We start from the raw sequence: 23,349 nt of genomic DNA, 5'->3' as shown, positions 1-23,349 counted from the left end.
TAAATGAAAAAACTTTGCAGGGTTTGGATCTCTTTGTGCATGAGGGAGTGTTGACTCAAGGAAGAATTGCTCCTAGTTCGTCTCGCGAGAGGAAACTACCTAGGGTAGTAGAAGAGGAACTAGCGGAAGTAATACTGGAGGATAAGATCCTACTCCCACAGAACCAAAGGAACAGAAACCCAAGAGGTGCGAAACCGTTGCTAAAAAGCCTACCCCTCCTGTTCCTAAAAGAGTTAGACAGATCACAAGATTGAAAATTGCTCAAACTGTCTCTATTCCTTCAAACAAGGACTCTCCTTTAGTCCTATTTGATGCAGAGGAACAAGAACACAACTCACCTAAGGAACAAACTCCTCCACCCTCACCAAAAAATATATGTGCCCTTCACTAACATCTCTTCCATCTCTCCCTCATCCTTCTTTGTTCCTTCCAGCTTTGAACATTTAAAGGTTGAGATGAATGACCCCAATATAATCCTTTCTCCTCTACATCTGCTGATCTTCCTCAACCACCACCTTTTCTTCCTTCCATTTACGCTACCACCTCACCATATGTTTCTCTTCCAGGAATAGCTGGTCCTTCATAAGAAACCACCCCAGTTCCTTCACCTAAACCATCTACTACCTTTGGTTCTAAGGGAGAGGAACAAGTTCCTTCAGATGATTGTGGCAGGGTTAATGAAGTTTGTATTCCTACTCAACATATGATTAAGTTTTATAATCACTTTCACTGGAGTTTAGATGCTAAAACTAATAAGATGATGGGTCTAATGAAAGTCCTTAGTGATATTGTGATCGAACAACAAAAGAACATGGAGACAATGGCCCAAGCCATTAAAAGTTTGAAACAGCAACTTGATGGGAAACATGGAGAGGTGATGAAGAAGTTGGAAGATGTGGTTGAAGAAGAAGTTGTTGAGGAACACCATTCCCCTTCCCTTCCTAATGTCTAGTTCTTGTTTTTCTTCAAGGAACAAGACTTCTTAGCTTTTGTTTCATTTCTTTCTTTGTCTCTTTTTGTACTTTAAGGAATAAGTGCTATAAATACATGACTTTTGCTATATTTGTCTTCGTTTGTGATTTATGTGCATAATTTCTTACTGTGATTGCTGTTTGAGCTAGTCTACCCTTTGCATATCCTAACTTACCATTTTTATGGTGCTTGTTAATGGTCTCAAGGTATTGATCTCTATTCATGAAATCACCAAGAGTTTGATCTTTTTGACGATGACAAAGGGGGAAAAAGATTACGGCACAAACTATACTAAATAATATTTAAATTTACAAAAAGAGGTAAATGAAAAATCAATATTAAGCTTTCTTATGTTATTATTTTGTCTTTTTCATTCTCTTATGTTATTTGTTATTTCCTTAGTTTGTACCTTTGTTGTCATCATTTTTTTTTTGGTAAGTAAGCTAGATCAATATATTAACCACCACAACCATTACAACCAAACAAAGCTGCAACAAGCCAAACAGCTAGAAAGGCTCATTGCAAGCTTCCTAACAAAACATCTTACAGCTTACTTACACACTTCATTGGATATTTCTCTAATCCATTCTCTATCTTTCTGGCTTCTCTTCTTAACGTAATTACAATAGCATCTTTCAATTATATTTAATTGAATTCTATTACAGACACCAGCTACTGTATGAACTTTATTGTTCCAGAAAGCTTCATTTCTTGTCCACCACACATGGTAGACCATAGCTGCCACACAAGAAGCATAGACCTGCTTTCTGAACCTTGATTCTCTACTATGAGCTATATCCTTTAGAAGTCTGGGGACATCAGTACTCACCTCAACCATCTTTTGATTTCCTTCATCACATTTGCACTATAACAACATCTAAAGAACAGGTGTTCCTGAGTTTCATCCTCACTGTCACAAATAAGGCATCTTGCTGATTCACAAATTCCAACTTTGAATAGTCTTTCTGTTGTTTGCATCCTGTTTTGCATCACCAGCCACATCATGAACCTATGCTTAGGGATTACTAATCTGCACCAGACTAGCTTATCCCAGTGTACTCTTGCATAAGTACCAACTAACTTCTTGTATATATCTTGTACTGAATACCTTGCCATGCTAATGAGTTGTGCCTCATTCATGAGTGCTTTGATTTCTTCCTTCACAGCACACACCTTCTTCCAGTACCAGCTACATTCCAAGGGTGGTTTATATTCCCACCACCTACTATCTTCAATGTAGATAGCATTTATCCATTTAAGCCAAAGGTTATCTTTTTTTGCTGAGATAGCCCATGTATATCTCCCCATAGCTGCGACATTCCAGGAAACAATATTTCTAATCCCCAGCCCACCATCATTCTTTGGGGTGCACACTTTGGACCAAGCCACATAACCCCCTTTTGAGCTATAATAATTCCCAGACCACAAATAAGCTCTACATATCATATCAATGTCTTATAGAACTTTTTTAGAGAGTATACAAATTTGAGCCCAGTAGACATGAATGCTGTTGAGCATAGCATTAACTAGAACTAGCCTTCCCTGATATGAAAGGTTCCTGCTACTCCAGCTTCTCACTCTAGCTGTCATTTTATCTACAAGTATCATACAGTCCTTAGATGATAGCCTTTTAGGACTAATTGGGATCCCTAAGTATTTGAAGGGGATCTGACCAATTTTGAAACCAGACACCTCTGCAATTCTTCTAACCTCAACTGGATCCATACCAGTAGTATAGATCTTAGATTTGTTTTCATTGATTTCAAGCCCAGACACAGCAGAGAAATGCTTGAAGCCTTGTAACATTATGTATGCTGATCTATATTCTCCTTTACAACACAAAATCACATCATCTGCAAAACACAAGTGATTTAATTTCATCCCTTTGCATTTTGGATGACATTTGAATAGAGTATTGTCTCCCACCATTTTCAATGTTCTTGTGAGGTACTCCATGCAAATCACAAAGAGAAGAGGGGACATGGGGTCACCCTGTCTAAGCCCTCTTTTGCCTGGGAAGAAACCACAACTTTCACCATTCACAAGCAAGCTGAATCTTGGTGATGTAACACATTCCATCACCATCTGCACAAATTGATCTGGAAATGCTAGAGATTTCAGCATACTTTCCATAAATTTCCAATCAATGGAGTCATATGCCTTCCTCATGTCCATTTTGATGATACAACCAGGCTTAGAGTTTTTCCTTCCATAACCATGCACAATGTCTTGACAAACCATAATATTATGGCCAATGAATCTCCCTTGTATGAAGGCACCTTGATTTTCTGCTATTATATCAGGTAGAATCTTCCTCATTCTATTGCATATAACTTTAGTAATGCACTTATAGACCACATTGCAGCATGCAATTGGTCTATAATCAGAAACATTACTTGGGCATTTAGACTTAGGCACCAAAGTTATCAGAGTATTATTCATATCTTTCAACATCTTCCTATGAATAAAAAAATCTTTGACAGCAGTAATGATATCATTACCTATGATTTCCCATGAAGCTTTATAGAAAGCTGTACTAAAGCCATCTGGACCAGGTGACTTATCAACTGGGATTGAAAAAAGAGCTTGCTGAATCTCATCATCAGTGATTTCACTCATGAGTTCTACTTGCTGTTCTGAGTTCAAACAAGGCCCCTGAGCAATAATTTCTGCACAAATCACACTGGATCCCTCTTTTGTTGTCCCTAGTTATCCTTTGTAATATTCAATAAAGGCTTCAGCAACCTTTTCACCTTCCACCCAGGTACCATTAATGTCATGTATGCCATAAATTGCATTTTGAGTCCTTCTCTTCCATATTGCTCTATGAAACAAGGAAGTATTCTCATCACCCATCTTTATCCAGTCATATTTTGACTTTTGTTGTAGGAAGGATATGTAATGAGCATGGACTTTCCTATACTCATTTGCTGCCTCTTTTTTTTTTGCACATATTTCACCATTTTGCCTTTGATGTAGCTGTTTCTGACACTCCACTAAGTGTTCATAGGCTTTGCAATCAGCAATTTGTATGTCTTTGAATCCCACTTTATTCAACTCTTGCATCTCAGCTTTAACTCTTTTTAATCTCTGCATCACACAGAACATAGGAGTTCCATTCACTGTACTGCTCCAAGCTTCTCTAACTCTTCTCAGGAATTCAGGAGCTTCACACCACATTTTATAAAATCTAAATGGACTTGCACCCTTTCTTTGCACTTGGTGAGTCTGCAACAGCATAGGAGAATGATCAAAGAGGCCTTCAGGCAGGAATCTAGTCTCAGCTGTAGGAAATTCTTCACACCATCTCACATTATAAAGCACTCTATCCAATTTGCAAAACACTCTGCTACCATCAGTTTGCTTATTATTCCATGTATAATAGCAACCTGAATACCTCATATCCTCCAACTCACATTTTGTCACACATCTTCTAAAAGGGATCATATCATGATCTCTAACAGGACCCCCTATTTTCTCCTCCCTTTCTAACACACAGTTGAAATCTCCTAACACCACCCAAGCCCCCTTCATGTTCCCTGCAATCATCTCCAAATCATTTCATAGCTCCTCCCTCAATTCTGCTGAGTTAAAAGCATAGACAAAAGTACAGTAAAACTCCTTTTTATTACTGATTGCCTATACTTTGCAATGTATCATTTGAGAAGATATATAACATATATCCAAATTGAAAGAATCATCTTTCCAAGCCACAATAACTCGTCCACCAGGATGATGAGAAGAGTTAGTGCACAAACACCAACCACTAAAGATATTTTGATACATCCTACCCATTTTTGCTACCTTGACTTTAGTCTCAATGAGACTAACTAATGCTAGGGTCCTAGTACTAAGCAAATTCTTAACATCTTTTTGTTTGCTTATACTAGAGATTCCCCTGACATTCCAGCACATGATGTTATCCATGTTCCTTTTGTGGAGAATCCCTTCCCCTCTCTGCATCACCTATATTTCCATCAACTGTATGGTTATTTTTCACCCCATCATCACCCATATCTCCCAACACCTCAAATGCATTCTTCAGTTCTGTATCTTCTATACTCTTCTCAGTCTGTTTTCTTCTATTCTGCTGAGTAACCACATTAAACTCCTTCGCTACACTTCCAGATGCTACATTCACCTTAACTACACTACCAGTATCAGTATTCACCTTAACCACAGTATCCTCTTTCTCTATATCTGTATTCTGCTGTGTGGTTTTTACAACCCATTTTTTACTCACCTCAACCTTCCTCACCTGCTTCCTACACTCCTCAGATGAATGTCCCAAATTCTTACATACTTGGCAAAATTGTGGTTTCCATTCATAGTGTACTCCAGCCACCATTTCAACTCATTTCTCATTTATGAATGTGATTTGATCAGGGAATTCCTGATTCACACTCACTTCCACTAAAACGCGAGCAAATTGCAATCTATCACGTTTAGCTGTTGCTTGATCCACACGCACAAACTTTCTCACTGATTCCACAAGTTTCATCAAACACCTTTCATGCCAATATTTAAAATCAATACTCAATTGGATCCATGTAGGAAGTATGTTAAAATCTTCCTTCATCACATTCATATCTGCATCCCACGCTTTCACTATAACAGGTTTATTATCAAAGAAATTTGAATTCCCCGCCAAAACTTTATCTCGTTGTTCCATTGTTGCAAATCGCACAATATACACCCCTTTTTTAAGCACAACTACCTTATCAACCCCCTTGTTCCTCCAGATTCTTCTTATATAACCTTCCATCACCATAGGAGGTGGATTTGCTCCAACCACATAACAAACCACCGATGAAGTCCAGTAATCAACCTCGGGTTGAATATCCTCCATATCTATCTTAACAATTCCTCGATTACTCAATTCACTATTATGATCATGATCAGAGTTAAGAGCATGAGAAATTACCTCATCATCTACATTTTCTTCATCTTCATCTGAGAATTGCAGAATTGGTACCTGATTGATCACGCCACAGCTTCTATCCGCCCAACTAATTCGCTTCTAACCACTATTCCTGCCATCCTTAGTTACTGAATGAATAGATGACAACCATTCAGAGAAGATTCGATGCGTTTTTTGACTGTGTTTTAAGTCACGAAGATCCTCCTCCTCAGTTCGTTCCACTGTCTCTACCTCCATAGCTGCTACACCACGTAACTCCTCCATTGATTTTGTCTTCTTAGCATTTGTATCAGACGTCGGTCCTTTAGGTTTATTATTGTTTTTCCGGCTCTTCGAAGTTCTTGCCATGGCTACGATTTTCATCGAGAGAATTTTCCTAGAGAGAGAAACAACATTTTCCTTTTTCCCATATACACTCCATATTGTTGTCATCATCAAAAAGGGGGAAATTGTTGAACCCTAGTTTTGATGATGACAGAGGAACAAAGATGCAAACTAAGTATTGGACTAACAAGTTGTTTAAGTGAGTGAATTTCGAGGTATCAATGAAAGGAACAAAGAGAATACTAAGTCAAGGAAGATATCAAGTTTGGATTTCGAAGACTAAGCGAAGATGTTTCTATATTTGGTACTGGAGCAGCATTGGAGCAACAAGACTAAAGCGAGGCTTTTTGTTTTTTAGTTCCAGTGCAACGGAACGAGTAAGAATGGTAAGGAACTATGGCAATTTAGAATGAGAATGATCGTTTGTTCCTTTGTAAGGAACAGACGAACTGGCGCTGAACTTAGAGTTAAAGAAACTAACAATTAAAAGGAACTAGAGTTAGGATGAAGCATTACAACGGTACATTTATGTCAGTTGAGTAAATCATGCCTAGAATCTAGGTAACCGTTTGCTTTAACAAAAAATCTGATTTTAAGGATAATATTTTATTTTTCCAAAGATAATAATTTTTTTTCCCGATTTTTATGGAAACATTTTAAAGATAATATTTTTTGTAAAAGGATTTTATTTCGGTTTTAATAATTAAAATGTTTTTAATTAAATCAGATTTTCAAATTAATGCTTAAAGTGGTTGCTAAAATTAAGGAGCATTAACTTAATTCTCTCCCACGTTTAACAGTGATCATGGAGATCATGGGATGATTGAGGAACGTGTTCCTCTGGATAAGGAACATCATGGGATAATGGTTCAAACCACTAATACATGTTTTAATCCCACGTTCTAAGTTATTACCACTATAAATACTAATGTCTAATGAAGTTCCATGAAGGGTGTCTGACCAAATGATTTAGTGAGTTTAACTAAGTAAAGTGTCAATGCCTTCATTCTTTCATAAAAGCCATTTGTTCTTTGCCTTCTTACTCTAATTCCACTAAATTTATTCAATCAATTGTATTTTGGTTTTTGGCGTAAGGGGACTTTGAGTGGATTTCTGTAAGAGATAAGCTTTGAGTAAAGCAAGTTAAAGTGAGAAAAGATCAAGTGAAGTTGAGAGAACCAATTGTGAAGGGAAGAATTGTTCAGGAACTTGAGTTTAGGAACTCAAGGTGTGGCTCGTGAGTATAATTAGGTTGTAACAAAGTTGTTTGACCTAATTAGTGAAAGCGTTGAGTTTAAAATCCCTAGTGGTCGAGGTTGTTTCTTCTAGTTGGGCCCAAGAAGTTTTTCCTCGTAAAAATCCCTTGTGTTCCTTTAGCTTGTTTATTTGTTTAAGTTTAAAATACCACAAAAGTTTAAATTTATTTCTACACATACAATTCACCCCCCTCCCCTCTTGTATTGTTCCTAGTGATATAACAATATCCATGCCATTTTTATGGATGAGAAATCCAAGGAAATTGCTGGATTTGACCCCAAACGCACATTTTAAAGGATTCATTTTTAAATGATATTCTTGCATTCTTATAAATGATTTAATCAGGTGTTCTTTATGCATAGAAAAGTCATTAGATTTAACAAGTATATCATCTACATAAACCTCCATAATTTTACCAATCATATCTTTAAAAATTGCATCCATGGCTTTTTGGTATGTAGCACCAGCATTCTTTAAACCAAATGGCATGGCTACGTACTCAAATAGACCTAATGATTTTGGACATTTGAAAGCTGTTTTGTTACAATCTTCCTATGCAATTCTTAATTCACGATAACCTGCATATCCATCCATGCAAGATATATATTCATATCTTGATGTTGCATCTATTAGGAGATCAGCTACAGGCATGGGGTATTGATCTTTAGGTGTTGCTTTATTTAAATTCCTAAAGTCAATGCAAATTCTTATCTTTCCATTCTTTTTGACCACCGGGACAATATTAGATATCCAGTCGGTGTATTGGCATGACTTTATGAACTTTGCCTTGAGAAGTTTATTTATTTCTTCTTGTATATGTTATGTTAGTTCTGGCACTAGACTTCTAGGACTTTGGGACACATGCTTACTTGATAGGTAATTTATGTTCTATTCATGTACTATCAATGCCTTGCATTTCATGATGTTCCCATGCAAAACAATCTTTAAATTCTTTTAGAATTATAACTAAATCATGTTTCTCTTGATCAGTGAGAAGCTTACTTATATAAGTATAACGTGGATTTTCATCATTTCCTAGATTTATTTCCTCTAGTGGATCATGAACCTCTTGTTTAATATCCTCACTTTTAGCCCATATTTTTTCATCTTCCTTTTCTAAAGGTTCAGAATCATATATGGTGGAACAACATGTACTAGAACTTTCTAGAAAATCTTCTTAATATCTTTTAAAAGCTAGATCTTTCATAACTTGGTCAACGATAACGGTAAACACATTACAATATTCTTCATCGTTTACAGACATAATAACCTATTCAGAAAAATATAGTCTAACCATATAGGCTAACTAGAGCTAGTGATTGATCATAACTTAATGCATGTTGAGTAAATTCACATTTTGATTGAATATCTTCAACTTCTGGGACATCTTTAGTTTCTTCTATGAGAATTGCACTTGAGTCTTCTATCTCTTGGTGAGTTTGGAGCAACCTCAATTCTGATGTTAGGAACTGACATTAGAGAATCCCTGATGAAAACAGAACAGGAGATGAAATTAGACAAACTTCCTCATCTGCTTGTAATATTTCAAAGGTATCACCATTCCATAGTATTAAAACCTGATGGAGTGATGATGGAATAACATAATTATAATGTAACCTGTCCTTTCCTAGTATGGCATTACAATCAGTGCCATTTTTCACTATGAAGAAACCAGTAAAAGTAGTTTTATTAGAACCTACTTTAATCTTTGGAATAGCCATTCCTTCTACCTTCTCGGATAGTCTAGAAAAACCAGTTATATTAAATCTTTTCTAGTTTTTCCCAACCTTTGAAACACTAACAAAGCCATTATATTGACAGTGGCTCCAGTGTCTACTAATACTTTACCTAATCGTTTTCCTTCGAAGTCCACACTTAAGACTAAAGCCTTAGTATGTCTATCATCAACACCCTCTGATTTAAAGATCTTATCTATGATTAAACTCTAAAATCAGTTCTTAAAGATGTTTTACTAGGCGCTTTCTTTTGCGGGGGATTCAAATAAGAAGATAAGATTCGAGGCGATGTAATTAATTTACCTGCTTTCTTTTTCTTATCAACTTCATCTCTCCATGATGTAGTAGTTGGCAATGTGGATTGGTTACCTATTATCTTGAAATTTGTTGGTAGCATTAGTACGTTGCACTGCATAACCTGACCTTCCTAGCCTCCTACTTGGGATTTAGTCGATAATGGGTCTCCATCCAATAACAAATCGCTATTTGATACCAACAAATCCAAGTCTTCATATCCAAATTTCGAGCCATACACCTCATTAGCATCATCTTTTTCAGCTTCCTTCATATAAGAATCCTTTTCTTGTTGTTGCTGGGCGTTTATCTTCAGAGATGAAGAGCCATACTGATCCTCACCCAAAGCCAACAACTTAGTGATTCCTTCTTGAAGAGCCTCTTCATCAATCCTTACATTGGCAATAAGAGATTCTTGCACATTTTGAGTGCTGATTTGAGCTCTTGCTGCAGCAGCTCTACGGCTCAAATCCTTCATCTTAGATGAATTACTTTGACGTGAATTTTGGTCATCTTCTAGAGATTCCCTTATTACCATTTACTTGAGTCTCGTACCCCCTAAATTCCCTTTAGATTTGTCTTTCCTTTTAAGAATCTTAGAAATGGGAACTTAACTTACATCTACTAAAGATTCTTTTGGAAAAAAGTGAGATCCATTTCCATTAATCTTTCTTGGCCCTTGGCTCCTAGATCTTTTCTGGAATGGCCTCTGATATGCAGGAACATAGGTAGGGTCATTTGGTATGACCTGTGTCCTAATCATTTCTAATGTTATTTTACCTGAACATGATGAACACATATATGCCCTTAGAGCCTTCAATCATTCTATTGCTCTAGTTTGCAGAGTAAACTTTTGAGCAGCTTCTTTGTAAGTTTTAGCCTTCTATTGGGGTATCGCCAAACTTGGATTTGCCTTAACGTTAGTATTACTCCTAGCTTTGGCTAGATTAATACAATACACATCCAAATCCATGGCCTGACGTTCTATTTCTGAGACAATCACTCTTTCGAGAGTCAGTTGCCTAGTACGAAAACCTCTAAAGATTTGACATTGATCAATAGTATGGGACCCATTCATATGCCATCTACACATATCTTCTAGTCCCTCTTCGTTAGCTATTTTTGGCATAATCAGGACTCCTTCATCTAGCAATCTGTTAAAGAGCTGATTACCAATTTCTGTGGCTTGAGATGTATGTAACACAATTGTAAAATCATTGTTAATTGTCACCATATTACAAGACAAGTGAAATGGTCCGTCCACTTCAATCACATTCACCACATTAGCATTTTCATCATCAGGGAACATGATATTCTTTTTATCAATCTCATCCTGAATTTTATTTCTGAAAATAATGCACTCAGAAGTATCGTGGAAAACTGCATCATGCCATTTAAAATATTTCTTCCCTTTAACTTCATCGGTTGTTTTCAACTTATACCTTCCTACCAGCTTGATTTTATTATTAGATAATAACCAGTCAAAGATGGCGCTAGACTTCTTAGCGTTAAAAGTATATGTTCTCTTTTGCTTAGATTTTAATTGTTTTGGCGCGGAGAATTATTTTTTCTCAAGAGGAGAGCATTTATAACGTCCTCCTTGGACAATCTCAACCACATCTACTTCCGAGGATGTTTCAAAGAGAAAAGGTTGCTCAATTTAAGCGTAGAAATTTTTGTGCCTTGATGCACTTTCAGCTTGTAGGTTTCTTTCATACCTTACGGCTAATTCTGCTAATTCAACAAAATCACCGAAAGCATGACCATCAAGCCTTTTTTGAAACTGAATCAACATTCCTTCTTGAGCCATTTTTAAAAATTCCCTTTCAGGAATACTAACATGGCACCTAATCTTAGCCATTTTGAATCTAGCTAGATAGTCTTCTACAGGCTCTCCTAGCTTCTGTTGGAGTCTAGCTAAGTCGATTAATTGCACTTGCATATCCTGCCACGAGTGAATTAAATTGGGAGGTGAATTTGTATACCACCAAAAAGCAGTTTCAGTAAGGGACATAGATAACATTCCGAGTTTTAAAAATTCATTATCAACTGCTTCTCTACATTGACAATTAAACCTAGTTATATGTTCTTCAGCTGACACTCTATCATTGTCCGAAAACAAGGTAAAGTCAGGTATTTTAAATATCCTAGGAAATGTATTACGCCTATCAATCCATTCAGGGTAAGGTTTTTGACCTATTTATCTATAACCTTTCCTAGAAATATCCCCCACTAGTCTTTGGACTATGGCCTCTACTTGTGTTGCTAAAGGCTCTTGATTTCTTGCCGGATGTCCCATATTCCCATGGCCCATACTCCCCATTTGATCATACATATGAGATGGACTAGGAATGAAAGGTTGGTTCTGATAACCGCCCATTGGATATCTTGGCGATGTACATAGTTAGGATTATTCTATCCTTGTGTCGTTTGTGGCTAAAAGGTGTACCCATTATTGGGAATACCTTGTGGGTAACTTCCATTTGTATGAACAAATGGCGCGTGATTATGACCATAACTTGGAACAGCCCCATAATGAGACATCCCAAGATTAGGTGGTTGAAAGGCCATAAAGTTAGAAGAAGGAGGATTTCCATCCATGGTTGACTGATGTATAGGTACAAATGCATTAGGTGAACTATTGTTATTTATAACAAATATACCATGCTTTTTTCCTCCATGTGATGGTCCATGTTGATGTGTGTTATCTCCAAACTGTCCACCACCCATGAAAAAAGAAGGTTGATGACGTCCTGACGCCTGGTGCCAGCCTGGCTCCACGCCCGCTGCCATTTCGTCACTTCTCCTAAAATTCCCATGACTATTCTCTTCAAGGTTCAAAGGACTTGCCCTTTTTTGGCACCCTTGGGATGAAGCTTGTGGATCGTTTGAGACCAAAGCGTCTCTATTCTCAATATGGGAAAAGTGTACTCTTGTTGGATAAGCCATTGGGAGATTTGGTGTTAGTCCACGATCCACATGTGTTCTATTCAGTGGGACCTCTTCTAAAACCTTAAGTAGTCTCTCATTCAACTGGTAGTGTTTTTCAACTAGCGGTTCTAAACGAGTAACTACCTCAGTAGCAAGAGATGTTGACATTGTCGTAAAGGTCGCACTCATAGTATCATTTATGTCTATGAGTATGCGGTTTATCTACCTAGCGTTAGTATCTCTATTCTCTTCACTTATCCTTTGAAGGATATCTGTGAAGACCCTGGCTGATTCATGGGCTAAAGTCCTATAATTGGAATCAAATTGGTGCCTTTGACTCTCTCAAGCCTCCAATAGTAATTATTTCACTACTTCAGTGAACTTTCCATACAATTGGTGCACGAATGCTCGACCAGTATCACCTGGAGATAAAATGTCTCTTTGGGGAGTTTCTCCTAATGAGTCTCCTGAGACATTATGAATTGGTTCATTTTTTTCCACAAGTAACCGAGACTCTGAATGCGTTGAATTATTATCTTCCATAGTTCGGGAAATTTGATCAATTCTAGCACCTTCTTTACTCTTTCAAGAACATGTACTCGACATTTAGGATTAAAAGACAATTAAAAGGACTATTTTAAATAAAGGCTACTTTTAAAATTTAACAAGGAAAATATCACAAATGTGTCCGCCAAAAAACCTGTTGGCACAAATTCAGTTGGATGACTTTGCAAACAAGTCAATGCACACCCAATAGTTAGATACTGAATGTCACGGGAGTCTTAGTCCCTGGGGGTTACCGGTTTTAATTTGATAAAACCTCGCTAACATACTTTGTTATAGCCTAATGTAACTAAACTATAACGACTAATAAAATTAGGCGACGTGTATTAAATAAGGTGATCAAAACAATAATTAATCTATTAATTAAAGCTACGTGTTCCCACTTGTATCAGAAACTTCTAGAAAGATTCTATAACACACAAACCAGGCTAGACAATTAAAGGATAAACATGAAGATGAATACCTCCATGGATTTCGACTAAAATCGGAGTTTGAACAAACTTGGTAACTCAATACATCATCTAATTCTAGGCTAGAGGCTAACTATAATCCCAGAAGGGGGTTGGCTAATTTAGGTAAAGCTACGCTAGAGAGAAGTAAATTGCATGTTTGTTGTGTGTTGTGTTTGTTGTCTTGTTCTGATAATCCTTCACGTATTTATAGTACGGAGGAGTATGTAACTTCCTTGCTTCTTGGAGGGAAAATATTTGAATCATTTATGATTCAAATCACAATTTCTATCTTCTGGTGCCATGATGCCCACGTTCCATCACCCACGTTCTTGCGTGCTTCATGATCAAATTAACTTCCAGCCATGTCCTTACGTCCAGCGTTACTTTGGTTTTTAACTCTTAACTGTTGTCGCTTGATTATCATTGAAGGTTGAACCTCCTTTTATGAATTGCTCACCGTTGACTTCTGTTGACTATATATCATCGGCTCATTGATCACCTAAACTGTATTCCTAAATGGATTTCGATTGCTTTGTCTATTTGTGCAACAATGTCTAACCTGTTGTGACTCTAAGTCAATGTTATTTTGATGATGATAAACACATGTTATTTTGATGATGATAAACGATTTGTGCCATAACTTGTAAGAGTGTAACAGTGATCTAAGAAAGTCATGAACACTGGACGTTCATGAAAGATTGAAGAACTTGAAGATATGGAAGCTTAGATTTTTTCATACTCTTAATTATGTAATGCAAACTATTAGAACCTTGTGCTAAATTTTGTGCTAAAATTACAAATGTGAAATTAGAATGGTTATTTATTTTCTTAGAGTTAAGAAAATAGGTGAGCATATTAATTTCATATATCAATATAAAAAGGGAATCTTAGTTTCAAAATTAAGATATTAAAGTAAATGTTTTTAAAAACGAAAAACATATTTAAAAAGAAAAGAATTTTAGAAAAATCGAGTTTAAATTTTTTTTGTAAAAATCGATTTTAAGAAAAAATATTTTATAAAAGAATTTCGAAAGCAAAAGGATTTTTAAGAAAAAGAAAAAAGGAAAAATAGTTTGTGATAAACTATTTTGATAAAAAAGATTTCGAAATAAATGAGGAATATGAGATAAAAAGGAAATCAAATTGGTTACCAATATTATGGATAAATATTGTTTTAAAGAAAACCTATCTTTTTGAAATAAGGATAAAGATGAATAGGATAAAGTTTATTTTCTTGAAAAAAAAGTTTTATCTCTTAATCTTAGGTGTTGTGCATGTGCATGTTAAGTTTTGATGATGAAAAATAATATAATATGTTCTAGTATGAAAGTTTGTAACTGATGGTTGAGAACGGAATAAATAAATGACGACTTTTAAGAAATGCATAATCAAGATTGAAGTAAAAGTTTATATTCCTAAGTTTAGCTATGTTATGCAAAGTGTAATGTACTCCCTCCGTTTCCTAAAGATCTTCCCTCTTTCCGTTTAAGGGTGTTTCCAAAAGATCTTCCCTCTTTTGCTTTATTCCTTATTTGGCAAAACAAATTCCCTATTTACCCTCTCATGTCACTATCATATGGTCCACCATTATATTATTAATCAATTTTACCTCTTTCTCTCTCCTACTTTAACCCCTTTTTATTTGTTTATTTATCTTACCCCTTTCTCTCTCTTACTTTACTCACACCATGCCCCACACAACTTGATTTCCCTTGGTATCTGTAGGAACAGTAAGTGGGAAGATCTTTAGGAAACGGAGGGAGTACTTGAACTAGGTGATATATTATGTGCCAAATATAGAAATATAAATTAGTATAATTATTATTTTCTTAGAGTTAAGGAAATAAATAATTATGTTAATTTTATATATCTATATAAAAGGAAATTGAAATTCAAAAAGCAAGTTTATTAAAAATGATAAAGTTTTAATAAAAACGTTTTATGAAAGAATTTTCATTAAAACGTGTTTTTAGTAAAAAACCGAGTAAAAAATATTTTTGATAAAAATAAGATTTTCATAAACAGTTTTGAGAAAAGGGATTTTCAAATTCAAACAAATAATATAAGATAAACGAAAATTCGTTGGTTATCAAATCTAGAAGATAGAAATTAATTTAAGGAAAGCTTATCTTTTTAGAATTGAAGATGAAGATGAAAAAGATAAAGTTTATTTTCTAGAAAGGAAAGTTTTATCCCTTAAATTAAGGAGTAAAAGATAAATAATTTTTTAAAGGATTCTCAATCAGTGCATGGACTATAAAAGGGGTTATTAATTAAGTTTTATGGACCATGTTTTCAGAGACAAAAACTAGAAATATTTAGAACAGAAAACAATTTTCTAAGGCACAAAGTATAGCACTATTCGAGTCAGTTGCATAACTATTCTACGATTGTAATTGTCCTCTAAATTGCTTGAATAAGAAGCACACGTTTGAGGATCTTTTCTTTCTGTAATTTCATAATTATAGAGAGTCGCAACACTTAGAGTTAAGTGTTGGTGAGCACTACTAGGGCTAGTAGTGGGGGATTCAAAGATATAAAAGAGTTTTGGTTCGTGTGGACGGCAGAGGTGAGATTGAACCACGTTTATATCTTGTGTTTGCGTATTAATTTCATATACTTTTAGTTTTAGTTTTCGAAAAAACTCAAATCTGTGATTTACAGGTATTTAGTGCCTGGCACAGTGCCATAACAGAGATTTTGCGAAAATCGATTAGATTTCGTCACATAATTCCCCCCCCCCCTCTTGAGTGTCACCTTGTGTTCCAACAAGTGGTATCAGAGCAGGCTATTCTTGTAAGACTAATCTCTAGAGAATAGAAATCATGAATATGCAAGATGACTTTCGAGATAGGCACTCCAAGTGTCCTACTTTCAATGGACGAATGGTGGAAGACAAGAATGACGATCTACATTCAAGGATCAGATTATGAGTGCTGGAGAATCATAAGAACAAGACCTATTCTGATCCAAGTCAAAGATGCGGAAGGAAAGATGGTCGACAAGGATGAAGATGACTACAATTCGGTTAACTACGCAAAAGCCGAAAAAAATTTCAAAGCTATGAGTATTCTCCAATATGGAATTGGACCTGATGAATGTTCAAGAATCTCGGCATGCACTACTGCTAAGGAAATATGGGACACATTGGAGTTGGCCCGTGAAGGTACGAATGAGGTAAAACAATCTAGAATAGATTAACTTGTCCAACAATATGAATTGTTTACTATGAATAAGGACGAATCTATTAAAGAGATGTTCACTAGATTCACGCTAATCACTAATGAACTGCGTTCTCTAGGGAAAAACCTATTCTTCTGAAAGATCTAGTAAGAAAAGTGTTAAGTAGTTTAACAAATCGATGGCTCCCTAAAATCACTACTATTCAAGAGGCTAAAGACTTGACTAAACTCTCACTAGAACAACTAATTGGCTCATTAATGACTCATGAACTTGTCTTAGATTCAAAAACTAATGAACCAAAGAACAAAGATTTAGCCTTAAAAACTGAAGTAGAAACTGAAGATAGTGATAGTGATGATGAGGTGGCGTTTCTCACTATAAAGTTTCAAAATTTTCTCAAAAAGAACAGGAACAACAACTTCAGAAGAAGTGGAAACTTCAAAGGTAAGGGTACTACTTCTAACCTTAAGAAAAGTGCTACGAACTCTGGTTGTTTCAAGTGTGGTGAGTTCGACAAGGAAATAAAAAACTTGACCAAGCAAAAGACAGGACTAGAACTAGAATATAAGGACTTATTGAAAGAAAAGAAAACACTAAAGACAAAGATTGATGAACGAGAGGAAACTATTGATGAGAAAGATATCGAGATAAACGCACTAAAATATGAAAAATATCTTGCTGATAAAATCGTAAATAGCGCAGTGCCATCCACTGTTGTAGAAGCTGAAAAAATATGTCTTCAAAAACAAATTGAATCATTAAATCATGAGTTGGTTGAACTTAAGAACTCAAGACAAAAATCAAAAATTGTTCCACTAATGCTGCCTAGTGATGCTAAGATAAGTGTAGAACTTGATAAAGTTAAAAGAGATTTAGAAATTTCCAGAAAAAGAAGTAGTGATTTAAATATCTCAGTCGAATTCAGGAACGCAACTATCTATTGCTCGAAAGATGCATGAAAAGTGGACTAATGGAATAAATGCTCTAAATCACTTAACAAGCACCACAAACAATGTGAACAGAACTAGCTTAGGATACATCGGTCAGTAACACAGTGTATGGCACAGTGCTAGAACCTTCGAAAGAGATATTCGAAAAAGAAAATACGTGGATCTACCTGAATATCTAATTTGCAAGTTTTGTGGAAATAATGGTCACTTAATTGATGACTGTAACATTAAGAAAAAACGAATTGCAAAGAATGTCAAACGTGTTACTCAAATGTGGGGTAGGAAAGACATATTAGATGCTCAACGAAAGAAAAAGGGACCCAAGCAAATCTGGGTTCCTAAAACTAACAAGTGATTCTTTTGTAGGTAAACGTGAGAGGAAGCAGCCTATGGTACCTCGACAGTGGTTGCTCAAGACACATGACTGGTGATAAATCTCAATTCCTCTCACTAGTAACCCATAATGGAGGGTGTGTTAAATTTGGTGACAACAAAAAGGGAGAAATAATTGGAATAGGAAACATTGGCAAATCTCTAACACACTCCATCGAGAATGTAATGCTAGTAAATGGTCTAAAACACAATATGTTAAGTATATCACAATTGTGTGATCGAGGTAATATTGTTGAATTTCAAGCAAATATGTGCTGAATCATTAACACGGACACTCAGGAATTAATCTTGGAAAGTAAAAGGTTAAATAATATTTACATAACTTGTCTAAACACTTCACATAATGATAAAATTTCATGCGTGAGTGCTCTATAAGATAACCCTTTTACTTTGGCATAAAAGACTTGGACATGTTAGTGCTAGATTGCTTAACAAATTAAGAAAAATGGATTTAGTTGATGGCCTACCATCTATAAAATTTGATTGGGAAGCAATTTGTAATGCTTGTGCTAGATGCAAACATGTTCGATCGTCTTTTAAGTCAAAACATTTGTTAGCACCTCTAAACCCTTGGAATTAATTCATATGGATCTCTGTGGTCCAATGCATGTAAGGAGTTGAGGTGGTAGCAAATATGTATTAGTACTTGTTGATGATTTTTCTAGATTTGTATGGACTTATTCTTGGTATCAAAGATGAAACGTTTGATTTATTTATAGTTCACATTCAAAAAGTTCAAAAACAAACAAACTGCAAATTGTTATATGTCCGAACTGATCATGGCATTGAGTTTGAAAATACAAATTTCGAGAAATTTTGCAATGACAATGGAATTGATCATAACTTCTCCGCTCCAAGGACTCCACAACAGAATGGAGTTGTAGAAAGAATGGATCGTACTTTAGAAGACATGTCTCGAACCATGTTATTATATAGTGGCTTGCCTAGAAATTTTTGGGCCGAGGCAGTGAGTACTGCATGCTACATATATAATAGAACTAAAGTACGATCCATTTTGAATAAAACTCCATATGAACTTGTTAAAGGTAGGAAACCAAATATATCTTACTTAAGATGTTTTGGATGTACTTGTTATGTTCACAACAATGGCAAGGATAATTTGGGTAAGTTTGATCCAAGGAGTGATGAAGTAGTGTTTATAGGATACTCTCCTCATAGCAAAGCATATAAAGTATACAATAAAAGAACAATGCGTATGGAGGAGAGTGTTCATGTCATATTTGATGAAAATGATAAAAAATTCTCAAGATGCAGGTAGATGATGATGAAGACTTCTTTATTGGACTATATAGAGAGTCACTAGACATCAGAATGTTGAAAAACAAACTGAGACGGCTTCTGCAGCATAGTGCATGGCACAGTCCGAGGAACAAAACAACAATTGTGACGAGCGTGAACAAAATACATAAAAAGTAACTGAAATTGCCGAAGGTCAAACCTTAGAAGAACCAACAAAAGATGAAGGCAATCCAATAATAGAAAATACTACTAACCGCTCAGAGCATGGCATTGTGCTATCGAACGCAACTTTCACTCCAAAGAAATGGAAACATCAAAGCTCACATCCTATTGACTTAATACTCACGGACATTGCAAAGGGAGTTCAAACTCGTTCATCTGTTCATAATTTTTGTGCTTTTATATCTGAAATTGAACCTACAAACTATAAAATTGCATTAACTGACCCTGATTGGATTCTTGCCATGCAAGATGAGTTGAATCAGTTTAAGAGAAACGAAGTTTGGCACTTAGAACCTCGTCCCACTAATCAATCAATTATTGGATAAAATGGGTTTTTCGAAACAAATTGGATGATAGTGGGATGATTGTTTGGAATAACGCTACTGTAACAGCCCGCTCTTCCGAGCTGCTAACTAAACACACTCAATATCCATAAACTAGAATTAACTCTTAATTAAACTACTTCGCAGCGGAAAAATATCCTTAAATACACCAATAATTGAACTAAAATTCCCAAATATTAAACAATGAAATATGAATAACTATTCTCCAATCAACTAACTAGATACAAGCTCAATCCTTAATCTAGGACGACATCATAATCTTGCTTCACTTCCATTCTCGAGCCCTTGATATCAAACTTGCAAATTCAGAGAAGAAAATACAAAACAAACAAAATTCCAAAATGAGTGGAAAACTCGTAACCTTTACTTCAGCCCGTTAAAAACATTTTATTTTCTCAAATCATTTTCATCTCGTTACACCGCTGGCATAATTCACTCTCTTAAACAATCAGTGGCAAGTACGGGCTTTGGACAAAGGACAAACGCTACCTCCAAGGTTCGTTATGGAGCCCAGCAATACTACCCCCAAGGTTCATTATGGAGCGTAGCCGACCGTATCAGGTCAAAAAGTAACCATCCTCCACCCATACCTTGCCCACTTTCTATTTTCAGTTCATAAACTAAGCCAGCAAAACAGTTGCGTATTCATAATCAATCAATGACACTCATCATCACATTCATATCTATGGCCATAGTACGAACTTATTTATTGAAAACAGAACATAAATGTTCACACACACACACAAGGGCATGAGTAAATGATTTTACTGAACATAAACGTTACCTGAATCGCAATCCAGATTTGAACAATACAACCTCCTTCATTAATCTTCATCTCCAAATGAGATTCAATTCCATAATCGTTCTCCAACAATTCACCTTATAACAATAACGATAATTAAAAACTATCCTTAAACTAATCTAAACTACAAAGTGAATCCATAACCAATTCTCAATTTCAAAATTACCTCCACTTATCATTCTAATTTCCTTTATCCTCAATCAAGAACTATAACTCTTAACTTAATCAAACTAAACAAACTTAACTCTACTAATAACATCCCTAAACAAGCAAGCAACTAATTTTAATACTATGAAAATAAAACAACTTAATTATACCATTATCCATTAAGAAATTGAAACCTTAGTGTGGTTGTTTCTTCCATCACAACACACACACAAACCACTAAAAGAGTAGCAACGACAACATAACAACAAGACAACAATAATAGCAAAAAAACAATAGCACATCCACCACAAACTCTACAGCGCAGCATCAACACAAAGATCACCATCACCAACAATAATATAACACCAACACCGACATCAATACCACGCATCAACACCACAGCAATAACAACAGCAACTTAGGCTAAACAAGACTGGAAATCAGAATTTAAAGAGGTAGTCATTACCTCTGCTTCAAGAGCAGGGGAGACACGCACGGCATGGGGCCTCGATGCTCCGGCGAGGCTGCAAGGCACGGCAGCAGCGGTGCGCAACACCACTAGCCACGAACAAAAGAGGAAAGAGAGGAGAACGGTAACAAGGCAGCAGCAACGGCGACCAACATCAACAGTGAAGCACCACCAAGAGAAGAGAGAGAAACACAGGCAACACGGTAGCACCCACGGTGGCTTGCGAGCAGCACTGCCACAATGAAATACGAATACGGGAGAGAGAGAAAACAAGAACAGCAGCGTCGCTCGCTCGCGGCGGTGAGATAAGCCGAGGCTCCGACGAGCAGCAACTCTGAGCAGTGACGAAGCACCGTGAGATGGCAAGGAAGAACGGAACAAGCGAGAAACAGGGGATTTGGGGTTTCACGTGTTTGGGGTTTTCTTGGGGTTCGCTTCACGAGAGAGAGAGAAAGGTTTAAGGGGTGGGTTTGGGTTTATCACCAAACCGACAAACCAAAAGGAATTTTTTTATCGAGTTTCCAAATAAAGCAACCGAATAGAAATAAAAATGTATCCCGACTTTGGTTTCTAATTGGGTAAATACAAACGCAATATATAAAATAATATAATAATAACTTCATAAAAATTAATATAACGAATATATTACAACAAGACAAATAAAAATAATACTCCGATCCACAACTCAAATAATATAAGAATTTTGGGAACATAATTAACTTAATAAATATATTTAACGTTTAAATAATTGCGCTTAAAAACAGGGCTATTACAGCTACACTTGTATGTCAAGGATTCAACCAGCTGGAGGGAATAGACTATGATGAAACATTTGCTCCTGTGGCCCGTTTAGAAGCTATTAGAATTTTGATATCCTTTGCTGCCTTTAAAAATATTAAATTATTTCAGATGGATGTCAAAACTGCCTTCTTAAATGGCTACTTGAAGGAACAGTGTATGTTGAACAACCTCCTGGCTTCATTGATCCAAATTTTCCTAACCATGTTTTCAAACTTGATAAAGCACTTTATGGTTTAAAGCAAGCTCCTAAAGCTTGGTATGAACGCGTATCTATATTTTTAATTGAAAATGGCTTCAAACGAGGTTCAGTAGATAGAACACTGTTTCTGAAAATGGTAAGAAAGTAGATGAAACAATCTACAGAGGTATGATAGGCTCTCTCTTCTCTACTTAACTTCAAGTCGGCCAGATATTCTGCATAGTGTATATGCATCTGTGTCGGATTTCAGTCTTGTCCAAAAGAATCACACTTCAAAGCTGTCAAACAAATACTTAGATACTTAAGAGGCACTAATAACTTGTATCAATGGTATCCTAAAGGAGAAAATTTTGACTTGATTGGTTTTTCTGATGCAGATTATGCAGGATTTCTAGTAGACGGGAAGAGTACTTCTGGGACAGCTACTTTCTTAGGTCCTTGCTTAATCTCATGGGCCTCTAAGAAGCAAAATTATGTGGCACTCTCCACTGCAGAGGTTGAATATATTACAGCCGCCTCATGTTGTGCACAGGTATTATGGTAAGACAACAACTTCGAGATTTCGGAGTTATGATTGATAATGTGCCTATAATGTGTGATAATACAAGTGCAATAAACATCTCAAAAAATCTTGTTCAACATTCACGTACTAATCATATAGAAATAAGATATCATTTTTACGTGATCATGTCGAAAAAGGCAACATAGCCCTTGAATTTATTTGTACTGAGGACCAAATAGCTGATATTTTCACTAAACAACTTGCTCGTGAACGATTTGAAAAACTTAGAGTAGCATTGGGATTGATTTCTGGTACTTAGTTGAATTATATGTTTCATTGACCTACCTTCACATGTTCAAATGAGTTCGAAAGATTATACCTAAACTAAGTCATAAATTATTTCGATCATAGGCCAAGACTCCTAAAAAGGCTATGGATTTTGTCCTGATAATCTACACCTAAGTTGCTTCATGAAATTCACTAAACAATCATATGTGTGTCACAATTTTTTTCCAAAAGAGTAATATTGCTTTACATAAAAAGACAAAATTCTTTTCGAAAATGCTTTTTTAATTTTTTTTTCCTAAACTATATGCAAGGCTGGTATGTGTCTCATAGTTCAAACG

The 23,349-nt window shown here is 35.9% G+C and overlaps 1 protein-coding gene across 1 annotated transcript; it reads right to left on the bottom strand.

Moving 5' to 3' along the window:
• Positions 1 to 3,681: 3,681 nt before the first annotated feature.
• LOC104905858 (uncharacterized) lies at positions 3,682 to 4,506 on the bottom strand. Its single transcript, XM_010694498.1, has one exon. The coding sequence runs from the start codon at positions 4,504 to 4,506 to the stop codon at positions 3,682 to 3,684; it is 825 nt and encodes a 274-aa protein (XP_010692800.1).
• Positions 4,507 to 23,349: the final 18,843 nt, after the last annotated feature.

The sequence above is a fragment of the Beta vulgaris genome, chromosome 1, assembly GCF_026745355.1.
Source record: "Beta vulgaris subsp. vulgaris cultivar EL10 chromosome 1, EL10.2, whole genome shotgun sequence".
Taxonomy (NCBI): domain Eukaryota; kingdom Viridiplantae; phylum Streptophyta; class Magnoliopsida; order Caryophyllales; family Amaranthaceae; genus Beta; species Beta vulgaris.
The sequence above is the reverse complement of the archived record's forward strand: the minus strand, read 5'-3'. Positions and strand labels throughout refer to the sequence as shown.